Below are 13621 nucleotides of genomic sequence, written 5' to 3'. Positions count from 1 at the left end.
CACAAAGGCTATTTATAATTTATTTCAAAAATAATAATTCAAAAAATCACCAATTGTTGCTTATTAACAATTATTTTTAGCAGTTCATTTATGTATGGTTCATGTACCATTTTTTAAAAAATTTTTGAATAAAGAATTTGGCATTTATTGGAGGTTTTTCTTCAATGTCAACAGTTTCGTTTTTAGCATTCAAAATTAGCGTTCAAAATTCAAAATAGCAAATAAATTCAAAATTGCCTTCATAATATAATGGCAGGTTGTTCCAATAATTTTAAGCCAGATCTGGCAACATAACTGTTCTTTCCAACCAACCCAGAATAGACAAGATAATAAGAAAACTATTATCTTGGGAAACTCTTAGGGAAAAATCAATAAATAAATAAATAAAATGAGTCCCAGATTTTAACTTTACAAGTGCAGCAAGAAATTCCACTGATATCAATTGGTAATTAAAGTGAAGGATTAATCAATTCTTCAAACTGATAAAATTAAATGATGTATTTACTATACTAAACGGATATACTTAAGTACACTTTGAGACAACAGGATTTTGATAATATAAAGCAAATGATAAGATTAAACATGATCCTATTAAGTAACGTTCACTGTATTATGAATTTGTGCTCCATTCAATTTGGATTTTGCATTTCATCAGACATATCCTATTTATTTTTCTTAATTCACTGCTAATGAGCTCCCTCTCCCTATAACAATGTATTCTTCTACCATACAAATAATTTATCTACATGAGTATAGTTATCAAAAGATTAATCAATGGATCTTGCAAATTATTTTTTTTTTTTTTTTTTTTTTGCAATTTAGATAAATTTTTTTCTTTATGCATATGTAGTATAAGAAGAAATGAATGAACAGCAATCTTCTGCAAGTTATAAAATAATAACAATATCCCCCTCAGTTCTTGTAAGTGAAAAAGGCAAGGAGATGTAAGCAACAACACACCAATAACTAAAATAATAGTACATTAAATGAATGTTTACATACACACACACTTCATTTATTGCCTAGAATCTAGAAAGGCAAAATTCACATGTTAAGGAAATATAATTTATATACATATATTCTCATGTTCTCTAATTTAAAGACACACAAAGACCTGGGTGAAATAAAACAGAAAATAACATTCCGGCTATTATGATATGATACATTTAACAATTACTAAATAAAAGGTGCAACAAAACATTTTATATATTTAAGTATTATTTTCTTGCACAGATTGTAGGTTTTTTAATAATCAGTTTCATTTTTTCTTTTGCAAGAATTTAATTTGTAAAGCTGCTTTGTGTTTGCTGGACTGTTTTTCTTTTCTCTGAATTTTCTTCTACTCCCCTAATTCTTCATAACACCTCATGAGTTAATTTTGTAGACTGAAGCAAATCTGCTGAAAACAGAACATTTAAGACATCTCCATAAAAGATCTACAGCATCTCAAGACACGGTTCTAAGACCAATTAATTTTCAAGAGGCATATGAAGAATTTTTATATTTTCATATTTTCAAGAGGTATATCCTTGCTGCTAATACTAAATCCTCTTTCCACAGCTACATCCCTATATGAAAAAAGGAAGATTATTTTTAAAACCCTTTCAAATCATAAATTTCTTAGGATCTCAAAACTATAGATTAGAAAACATTTAAACCAATTTCTTCATTAAATGAACTGAGCTGTTCTTTGTATTCACTTTTTAGAGTTTTTCCCCAGGAAAATCTCAAATTGGATCTTTGCACATACTGAACATGCAGGGGAAATTTATCTGTTGGAATGATGAAGCTGAAGCAAATCAATCATTCTCCTTTTACATAGATACATTTTTCAAAATACACTGATTTAAACAGGATGTAGCTTTTAAAAGAGAAAATGTTTGCATGGGAAAAAAAAAAAAAGAGTAATATTCTTTACAAATATAAAGCACTCCACTAAAAAATCCATTTTTCAGTTTCAGAAGGCTTATTAGTATTCAAGCAGATTGGAGTCACTATTCCAATACTTTTTAAACTCTTTTCTCAGTTTTGGATATTAGACTGAGGCTATGCAGAAGAAACGGGGTGTGAGTAGAAAAGGGATAAGTTTCCACAATTTAACAGTCATAAATTGCATTGTTTTGTTTTTGGAGCTATGGTGATATTTTATTCTAGAAATGTTCAAAGAAATTGACATTTTTTAGATTAAAAAAATAAAATTTCCTGTACTTTCCCATTTTTTAATGAAAATTTCTTTCTAAATTCCTTGCATTTTCCCCTGTTTTTTACATGATTTTTAAATTCTCTGTATTTTCCTGGTTCTCCCGCTATCATGGCAACCCTGAATGGGTATTTGTAGAGAAAAAGAAATAAGTAAAACAGACTGAAAAATGTAATTAAAAAGGTATCTTGAAGATTTTAAATATTCTTCATTAATTTTGGCATTCAACAATTAAACATATATCTGAGACTTCAGCCAATAATTACCAGGAATAAAAAAAATTCATGGGTATGAACCTATTTTGAACTGAGTCAGAACTTTTGCCTTAACAAGCATTATTTGAGAATATTTATGAAAAGCAATTAAGCATACATTAAGAAAACATAATAATGGATATAAATTTCCTTACTATTCAAAACATTTATGTTAATAGAATGTTATTTTACTAATTTGATTTGCTGCTTTTATTTAAAATAATATTACATTTTTAAATATGAATTTAATTTGATGAAATCCCTAATTGAAAAATTAATAATAAAGTAATACACTGATTTTCAGCCTAAGTTAGTTACAAAACTTTTACAGTTAAAACATGTTAGTATTAAGCATAAATAAATCATCAATAATAATGAGAAGCATGCACCAAAACTACTCATATAAAACAGATATTAATGGCAAAAGCATACAATGAATTTCTAAATATAGTTTTAGGATTAGTAGAAACAATTCTCATACTTTGCTTACTTGCTAAGTCTATACCCAGCATTGAGCACCAACGATTCCGAATTTTTTCAGCTACTTCAATATCACATTCAGAAGCATCTTGAGCAGCAAGGAACTCCATGCTTGGAAGAATATACTCATATGCTAGACACAATGCATCTAAAGCCTTTTTAAGATCAGATGATTTTTCAAATTGATTTGCAACAGATTCATTTAATTTCTGAAAAATAATTTGTGAAAGCATTAGAAATTTAGCTAAAAAAATTCATTTTAAAGTGATACCTATGAAGACGTAGACCCAACAAACAACGAGCACACAAAAATAGTAACAAGGAAAAACTTACTTGTTACAACATTGACAGAAATTTTCTCAATAAGCAAATTATAATTTAAATTTTTGAATTACACCAATATAAAATAAAACAAATGCAAATTTCAAAAAATAAAACTTTTTTTTTTTGGTTATGTGAACAGACTTTTATTAGTAAAACTGAATTTCAAGGTAATCATATTCTGGAATAGATTAGGGAATTAAACTGCAATTTAGCATTTCTGTAAACATTAAAATAGTCTAATACTTAGTGCTTTTAAAGTAATTATTAATATCAAAGAAAAACAATGACTTGACTACTATGCATAGTAAACCAGAATATGCAGCACATGCAGTGACTGGGTAGGATGGTCATAACTTTTGCTGTTTGAATTTCTCCGACTTTTACTCGACTTTTCAGGTTTTTAAAGAAATTTCAATAACTTTTCCTAATGTATCTCATATCCTTAAAATTATACTGCTTTATTTTTTATTCTTCACTTACTACACAATATGTTCTTAATTGAATGTAAAAAGTTAATTTTACTCCTTTAATTAAAATCAAATTTAATGCTCAGGGGAAAAAAAACCCCATCATTTTGAGTTATTGAATTTCAGATAATCTTCCATTATGTAAGACATTTCCCCCCTTTTTATCGCAAATATATTAACCCACACTAGATGATGCATGTCCATCTAGACCAACTTTTAGCTGACCAGTCATACCTTAGAACTGTTTGTCAGATTCAGAAAGATGCAGTACAAAAACACATGCACACTAGCAGAGTCTTAAGAATGAAATGACTTGTTAATTTCCAGTGGGTTCTACCAAGACACAAATCAGAACTGAAGAATAATTTTACTAATAGAATAAAAAATGAATTTATAAATTTGTATTTGTATAAAAAAGAAAAATATTTAATGATATCAAAAAGCCCACCAACTTTTATTTATTCACAAATTCAATGATTTCAGTCCAGTAGTTGTAGTAAAAAAAATCACCTGCATACTGGCTGAATGTTTAATCCAAAACATACAAAGTGGAAATCTTGTCATCCAATTAAAAAAAAAAAGAAAGAAAGGAAATTTAATATATTACCAAGCATGAAATTCTTCTGTAATGCTCAAGAAGTCTGGGATCAAGGCCTCTTTTTGATCCAGGCAGTTTCAAAAGTGTAGTATTTAACTGACAGCAATGAATGAATATGTCCAAAGCAGCAGTGTAACTTGAAGTTAGGGGGGAAAAAAAAGCAAGAATAAAAATTAAGATAAAAATATTTAACCCCATTTTAAAAGAAGAATATGATTCACCACAAATAAATATCAGTTGAAATCTGTATTCTGAAATAAAGCAATTAGAAAGGCATTTCGGATAGATGAAGATTAAATTCAAGAAGTTTTATCACAAAATTAAAAAAAAAAAAAAAAAAAAAAAAAAACGTTTCACTGTTAAAACTATTAAAACTGTTTTAAATCAATTTCTGCAACCCTCCTTCAAAGTAACAACAGAATTTTTAAGATAAAAAGTGTCCAAGTCAACTACATAAAGAGTAAAATGAATAACTGGTGTTTGCATAATGAAGCTTTTAGAATTCTGCTTTTGAACTTTGAGCATTGTTACAAAATTCAAACATTACTGCATTAAAAAAAATGCAAATTTTAATAAACAACTATTATTTATATTAACCAAATGAGTACATTTAAAATATATAAATTCATTTAAATATGTATATCATGAATTTACAAAAATAATATTATCAACATTATTATGCAGACATTAATTACTCATTTCCTTAGTATATTCTGGAAGATGAGTTTAAAAAAAAAAAAAAAGTGCATATTGAGATTGAAACTAAAGATGCTTAAAAGAAAGAATATTTTTATCAATCATATAATTCAATTTATACTATTTCATTTCATAAAAAAAAGAATAATATCTCATATTAAAAAATAATAATGTCACATATAATGACATATAAAACAATATTAAAAAGTCATATATTTGAAATGAGCAGAAAAGATACTAAACAAGAAAGATATATTTGAATAAATTCTGCAAAAGTACAGTCCATATTTCATGCTATTATCCTTCAGTTTTTTTATTTATTTAAAAATGTAATATCTCATTTCATTATACAACAAAGTTTATAACAAAAACTTACCAACTGTCATGATAATTACTGACACCACTCACAAAGAGAGCCACAACTTTACGGAATATTTGGTATTCCTGATGCCACCTATTGTAGGCCAAAAAATGATCTTCTTTCAGTGACTGTCGAAATGCTTCAAGTTTCTGGACTGCTGCATCTTTCACAATGCGCCCTCTACAAGAAAACATTAATTTTTTAGTATTTCATACAGCAGAATGCAAGTTCACAAAAAATTTAAACAATTATAACACGGTTTAAGAAACGCAACATGCCAAATAGAACTGGAATTTTAATGAAAGTAGCTTATAACAAAATTGTGGATTATTTTATTGAATCATTTAAACTAATACATATTATCATTTCTGGCCAGCTATTTCATAAATTCATTTTTGGGTAGCATGTACATAAAGTAAGCATTCAAAAAGTTCATTTATATTAATTCACAAAACAACAAGGCTTCTTGTCATTTACACTCTATTGTAAATGAATTTACTTATAATCTAGGGAAATATCAATGACAATATAATAACCACACAAAATTTGATTTCTAAAAGGAGTACATTCCATTTAAAACTATTTATTGAAGAAGAGATGAATATTAGAATGTCATATAAAAGTAAGCAATAAAGAATTAGATCAGAAAATCTTATATACCTGAAATAAAGCCATAGATAATAAAAAGAGCACTTACTTAGGAAATTCATCCAATTCAGGAACTAAAAACTGTTCTAAAACTGACCATGTTAAATAAACATCAGGCGCTGTACTATTTAAAACTATGTATATTCCTATATGTTGTAAACGCAGGTCATCAGCTAAGGGCATTCTTGAAAGTCGACGAAGATTAGTTGTTTCTTGTCGCAGGAGCTAAATAAAAACTTGTTTTAGATTTTACAAAACTCATACTTTATGTAAGATCACATATGCATTAATTTATAGTTACAAACAAAATTTTAACTTTTTCAACAAAAGCTTTTTTTTTAAATAATTTTCCAGACAAAATTTGATTTAGCCTTTTAAGATGATCAACCTTTTCATTATTAATCCCTACCAATCGGCCGTGCAAATTCTATTCTGGTGGGCCAGTTTCTGTTTCAAATAAGGGTTGCAAGATGTAAAGCATCCTTGGTGATAACTCGTTTTACAACCTACATCAATTGTTTGAAAAGAAACTGGCTCTACAGGATAGAATTTCCAAGGTCAGATAGGTCAAGTCAGTATTAAATATTATAATACTTTATTAAATTATTGCTAGAAATTTAATTAGTAATAATAGTTCCAAGCAATACATAATTAGTAGAAAATATGAAGATTATGCCATACATAAAACAACTTGTGAAAATTTTTCAGAAGAATAATTGAAGACCCATTGAATACAATACTGTAAAATTTTTACTATGAATTAATCAGTCTCTATTATTTTTTAATCCAACAGAAATAGTTATTTTACATTTGAACTAATATTAATAACTTCAATGGAGAAAAACGCTCAATGCATTATTTGGTTTCATGAATCCAAATCAACCATTATTATTCAATTAAGATTCCCACTCTTTACCTGCATAAAAATTTAAAACCATTTTAAAGTTACTCTCAATATTTTTAAGGCAATTTGGAATATAATGATCTGATGTATTAACAAATTATTTTTTAAGGTTAACAACAAAATGTTGAACATAAAATTTTTATCTTTTGCAGCAAGTACACATTTACTTTTAGTTCATTTCAATAATAATAATAAAAAAATATTTCATATTTAGTTTCTTTTGATATTTACTGTTTTAGGTAAGCCAAATATTTTTGTCTTGCTTCTGTTGCAGGTAATCTTAGTCCCATTGTGATTTCAAGGCAATTTGAATTTTTTTCAAATAATCAAATGTCATTGAGCTATAAAAGACTTCTTTTAGGTTTTCGGTTTCGATTCTTTTATTACAAGCAAATCTTTTCCTCATCAGCTTACCCATAGAAAAGCATTAAAAGCTTCTGCATTATTTTCCACAATTTGTTAAAAATCTTTATCTAAACCCAATCTAATCTTTAACTACCCCCTCACAAAGAAGCCCACAATTTTTTTAAAATAATGGTTAAATAAATAAAATGTTTCTCATGGATCATATCTCAGAAATTTTAAAGTATTCAGTATTACTACTTTACTTAGAAAAGAATTAAATTTAATTAACATATAATTGCATTAATATTCTTCCATACATCATATTTTCAGTAAATGAGACAATATTTTTTTCAACCTCATAACAATTTGAAGTTACTTTTCTTGGATCAATATAAAATATATATATATATCTTTATCACAAATATTGTTTCAAAATCTTGTCTCCAGTGAATCTAAGATTTATTTCAGAAAGAGGGTCAAGAATTGCTTTGTCTTCAGAATTAAATTTTGATAATTTATAAATATTATGATTTCCAAAACCTCTTTTATCATAACATTAAATGTATCAGTTAATCTATGATTAATTTTTTTTTCAAGATCTTCAGCAGAAAATAGTATAAGGGGTCTATATTGATAAAGAATTAAAAAATAATACTATATTTAATGCCAAAGAAAGAAAGATTTATCTTAGCACATGTCCCTTTTTTTTTTCTTTAACAGCCTGCATTATGTTTTATGATTTACAATTAGGTTTCAGAAATTTTCTCTTTTCAGAACTCTAGATAAATTTTTTATATCTTCCTAAATTTCTAATGCTCTAACTGGCACATTCTCTAGCTTTTTATAGGAAAAATTTGCAGGGCTTCGGTTTGTGAAAGAAATTTTAGTATTATTTATGTGCTGGGAATCTTTAAACAACCATTACAAAGCTGTAAATATTGTCTGAATTTCACTCAATTGCTCTACTTCGTACTTTAAATGCATTATTTAAAATATTCAAACCACAACTGCCTATGTTTAGAAACTCAGTTCATTGATTTGTTCTTGGACCACATTAAAGAATTTCAATTTAACAGTTGGTCCACCCATTGAAATTTATATAATGTTTATCAGATCTATTTTTTTTTTTTTTTTGACACATCATTACATGCTTTTTAGGTATTTTCGGCTGCAGAATGACACATAAAAATAGAGGTTAAATATCTTGTTTCAGCTTTTGCGAAATTTGAGTTCCAGAATATCTCTCATATGTCCATCTGTTTGCTTTGTACAGATTTATTTAATGATTCATCAACTAACAAAGTATAATTTTCAACACTGAGTAAAAAATTATACAACAAATATGGAGCAATTTTCAAAGCAAATGAAATATGCACACTTTGTTGATCTGTAAGCAATGCATTTTAGAATCTCACTGTCTCAAAAATTATCTCTTCCTTTCTAAATTTATTACTAGACTGAATCATTATTTTTTGTGTATTCAACAATCAAACTTCAACAAAACAAACTTCTTAAAGACCAAAATTAACATAATTTTCTATTTTTCATGACCTGAAAATTAAGTTCTCAATAGAAAAATTGCTTTTTTTGGAGGGAGGGATGGGGCTTTAAACAAAAACTATGATCCTTTTAGGATTTTTTTCATTAGGATATTTTTAGAGCTTTTTTAAGGCTTGTGGAACCCTGTCAAAATAAATTTTATGATCACATGAAGAACAAAGCATTTGCAATGCCAGTTGAAGATATTAACACAATCAGTTAGGATCACAGATGCTGTGTTTAATATGACAGGTGAAATGTAGAACAAGACTTGGCGAGAATTATAATTTCACCTTTACATTCTTTAAAATATCAAGATTGCTGAAATTGAGATTTACTGATATAAGTAAGTTTATTAAAAACTTCATGAAAGTTTTTGCAATTAATCAAAATAATCATATATTAAATTATAGTTTTTTTACAAGAAATTTTTTTAATCAGCAAAATACTTTATGATCATTCTGTAATTACAAGAATGCAAGGATACTTGGTGTTATTTATACTATAACATGAGGGAAAAAAATACATGCTTTTTTGGGGGGTCAAAAAAGTGCATTAACATACTCTAAAAAAACAATGCTGACTAAATCATATATGCAAACTCTTTACCATAAATAAAAATTATTTTTCAATGATTTGTCCCTTGTTGGCTATTTTTGAAATATTTGCAAAATTTCTTTTTTTAAAGTTGTTGTAATACCAATTCCATGGATCAGATGTATCCTATTAGGTTATATTTAAAAAAATTTAAATAGATATATAATGATATACAACATATCTTTTTCTGCACTAAAATGTGAGATGTCATTGGACATAATCACCCATTTTTTCATGGAAAAAGAAGGGGGGAGGAGAGACTAATTTTATTAATAATTACCAGGAAGATTTTATTTTGATATACAGAATTTTCACATCCCAGTGCGGTTACATTTTATACATATTCAACATAAATCCATATCAAACGAGATATAAAGATTTCAGAATTCAATAAAATATTCATTGCAGCTAATTATTAATTGCATGGAAATTTACAATTTATGTCTGATTAATTTATCTGCAAAATATTGCAAGTATATTGTGTGTAAACATACATGCTTTGCCAACACGAAAAATAAGCAAACAGAAGATCTTTTAGCATAACTGTCATTAATTTTTACGGAAACTACAAAATTGTCTCTTCTTTGCAAAAGAAATGTGAAAATTTTCTCCCTCGATTACTTATATATATATTCTTAAGGTTCTAAAAACCATTAATAAAATGTCATGAAATGTTTTTTGGTGTTATTTTTATTTTATCACAAATAAGGAAATGGCAAGAGTTTAAGAGATAAGTAGTGATATTTTGGTGACTCTGATATGAAAAGAAATATTTTGTTTTATTTTTATATACTTTTTAAGGTAATATTTAATTATATCTTTGATATATATATCATTCTACTACTTCTTTTAAGTCTTAAGAAGACTTAAGTCTCTGTCTTAAAGAAAGGTGCTCAAAAGAAAATTATTTTTCTGTATTAAAATATTTCAAAAATTAATTCCAAGTGAGATGAATGCAACCTCATACAGTCCTTCATAAAAGCAAGACCAATCAAAATATAAAGCTTGAGAAATGTAGAGTATGATAATAAAGAATGCTGCATACTACACCTGAATATCTCCACCAATCAAATGGAAATATATTATTAGAAAATAAAGCTGGTAATAGAAAGTTCTTACAAGTCAATATGAATTTCAGCACTCATCTACCTATACTGTAAGATGCTAATACGTTTATACTTAAGTTCCATAAATTTAAAAATCATCCATTAGACAATTTTAGATCAAATTGCAATAATTAAATTGAAATAATATTCTCCACACACATGTATGCTACACTTCTTTTAGAATATTGGAAATATGAATTTGATAAGTTTAAAACTCAAGGACACATTGAAAAAAAATACAAAACAGCTCTGAAATACTTTTATTCTATTAGAATATTTTGTTATTAAAAATATTATTAATTCAAAAAATCAACTTAAATAAATAAAAAAAAACCACAACTTGATAGAAAAAAAATCATGCACCTTTATTACAAATTATTATTAAAAAAAAAAAAATCACTAACACAGACAATTTTTTTTTTTCAGCACAGAAATTTAAAACTGTATAAATAAAACACAGATTGCAGATGGCTTTGTCAAACTGAAAAAAGCTCTTCAAACTGATGGCTAGTAAAAAAAAATTAATTTCATTAAAAAAAGACTATTTTTTTTTTCAAATTTTAAATAAATAATAATAAAAAAAAGATGACTACATGCAATTTAACAGTAAAATAAAGGCAAAAGAGATGGTTTTTTTTTTTTAAAGTTAAAACAATAGGAAAAATTTTATGAACTGATTCAGCAGACATTCAAGAAGTTGTCTAAAAAGATGAAAAAGTGAAGATACTTTTATTTTATTAAGTGAAGAAAAAATGATTATAAATAGTATCTTACTTCATCAAAAGCTTGATGTGCAGTCTGACTTGGTTTTGGATGAAATGCCTCAACACGGCCCAATGTCTGCCGATGAACTAAAGCTGCATGTTCCATACTCAAAGCATTAAAAAAGTGTCCAGTATTTTGCTTGTGAGGAGAAATATTTTCAAAGTGTGACACATCTCCATCAAGATGTGAGAAAAGTGAAGCACTTTGACAGTCAGATTCTGTGAAATTCACTCGTTTGAGGGAAGCTTGATGTTCCATTCTTTTATCAGCATGTGGAATAGTATGTTCAAATTGAGTGTTTTCAAATCGAGAAGTATTAGTGCTGTCATACAAAACTGAAAATACAAAAATTTTATTTCTATAAATAAAACCTTTTAGACTGCTAATAATACAAGGTAAGATATTACATAAAAATTGAATAAAATAATATTTAATTCATATTTATAATTATCACATCTATTTAATATTATAAAATCACACAACCAGCAATAAAAAAATATTTTAAAAAATTAGTTTTTTTTAACCGCTAATTGTGTTATAATTTAAATACAATTTTCCTATTTATAAAAATAAATAAATATTACTTAAAAAAGGCAGAGACAATCTTTCAAATAAAAAAATTACTACTGAAAAATTTCAAAAAGGTCCAAAAGAGTAATTCAATTTTCTTCTGCTTGACTGGATATTATATCAACATAGAACAATAAGAAGTAAATATATTTATCAATAATTTTAAATAGTTTACACTCTTATTGAAGAAAAAATAAACATTCCAATGGCTTAAATATTTTAGACATAAAACTACAAATGATTAATTGAAATCAACTATTTCCCCTACATTCAAATATGCCATTACTTTCTATTACTCCTAAATTCTTAGGTGAAGAATACTAACGTGATCTACTGCTTTTATTTCTGCAGTTAATAAAGAAAAACTTGGCTCTAAGTTGACTCCAAGATCACAATGAAAGTGCACTTACTGATAGCAGTCATATGAAGACTACTATTACATGTAATTTTATACAAACTATAACAGGATGCTTACTTCACATTTTAGCTAAAATTCATTTTTTTTTTTAAATTTAACAAGACTTACTTTTGATTAATGGGCAGAATGAAATACAAAATGCAAGATACAAATAAAGATTTCATATATATCTAATCAAAATAGAAATAGGGTGTCATTAAAATATTTTAAATTTACATTTAAGTTACTGTTAAAGTCACAATTTCTATTTGATTATGCTAAGTATTAAAAATCTTTATTCTTAACCATTTCAAAGATTTGTTTCCACATCTCAAGAGTGTAGAAACAATTTCTTTTATTTTCATTCTCTTTTTTTTTTTTTTTTTTTTTTTAAATTCATTTAGATCATCTTCAATGTTTCCCCTTATTTCATCTTTTCAACATTTAAAGATTGTAATCTTCTTTTGCCCATTTTTTTAATATACTTAGAACAGTTTTTTTTTTTTTCTTCTTTTTCTTTTTTGCAGTTGCACAAAATCTAAGATATTTTGTAATTTGAAAAATTCTCTACTTTGCTGCACTTTTTCAATTAATTTAAAAAAATTTGTCATCAAGATTTTCAATTCCAATATTTTTATATAAGGAAAATTTTGTTAAAATCATAGTTTGCCAATGGGGTAGTATCATCAGAGTCTAAATTACCTTCCAAAATTTTTGAGAAGATTTTTCACCTCCTAAATATTCATAAAAAATTATCATGTTTTTTTTTTTTTTTTTTTTTCCAAATACTTCAGACTTAAATTTTACTGAGCTGATGGCCATATCATGCAATAAGCTGTTAAATGCTATTAAAATAGAATCATGTTTTGCATAAAGTTGCTTGTAGATCATAAAAACAGAAAAAATTGCTGTCATTTTATAACATTATAAAAGGACTTGTTTGATTATTCTTCCTAATTTTAAACAGTTCCTACAGTTATATAGTAAGAAAGTGAACTTCCTCCAAATTTACAAATATTCCTAGAAAAATTGTAATTTAAAATTTCCTAGATGATTTTCTGCCCCCCCCCCTCAGAAAACTCTTTTTAGCATTCTGTCCCTAAAGAATAATATATTAATTTTGTTGATATCAGCATAAAAGTGAATATGTATTGTTCATTTGTATTAAAGTTTTGTCTTCATTTGTTTCATTCACACACAGATTCTGAGTTTCTTATATGTCATTAGAAACAAAATATTTAACCTTAAAATCAATTTTATGTTATTCATACTTTAAATAAAACTTTTTAAACATTAGAATGACTTACTTTCTGAGTGAAAAAATAGTTGAAATTTTATTGTTAGTTTTATTTCACAATTTAATAAGAAAT

General features: G+C 26.4%; 1 protein-coding gene across 2 annotated transcripts in view; it reads right to left on the bottom strand.

Moving 5' to 3' along the window:
* LOC129983746 (ubiquitin carboxyl-terminal hydrolase 25-like) overlaps positions 1-13621 on the bottom strand; it is a 36261-nt gene that overhangs the window by 2100 nt on the left and 20540 nt on the right. The window contains exons 17-21 of one of the 2 annotated variants that reach the window (XM_056093356.1): positions 11294-11619; positions 6078-6253; positions 5396-5560; positions 4333-4459; positions 2936-3143 (exon numbers count right to left, since the gene is read on the bottom strand). In XM_056093356.1, the coding sequence (XP_055949331.1) occupies positions 2936-3143; positions 4333-4459; positions 5396-5560; positions 6078-6253; positions 11294-11619 (1002 nt within the window). The remainder of the gene's footprint in view (positions 1-2935; positions 3144-4332; positions 4460-5395; positions 5561-6077; positions 6254-11293; positions 11620-13621) is intronic. The other variant, XM_056093357.1, reaches the window with a different exon arrangement.

The sequence above is a fragment of the Argiope bruennichi genome, chromosome 9 (genome assembly GCF_947563725.1).
Source record: "Argiope bruennichi chromosome 9, qqArgBrue1.1, whole genome shotgun sequence".
Taxonomy (NCBI): domain Eukaryota; kingdom Metazoa; phylum Arthropoda; class Arachnida; order Araneae; family Araneidae; genus Argiope; species Argiope bruennichi.
Note: the sequence above shows the minus strand (reverse complement) of the source record. Positions and strands in the feature narration are given on the sequence as shown.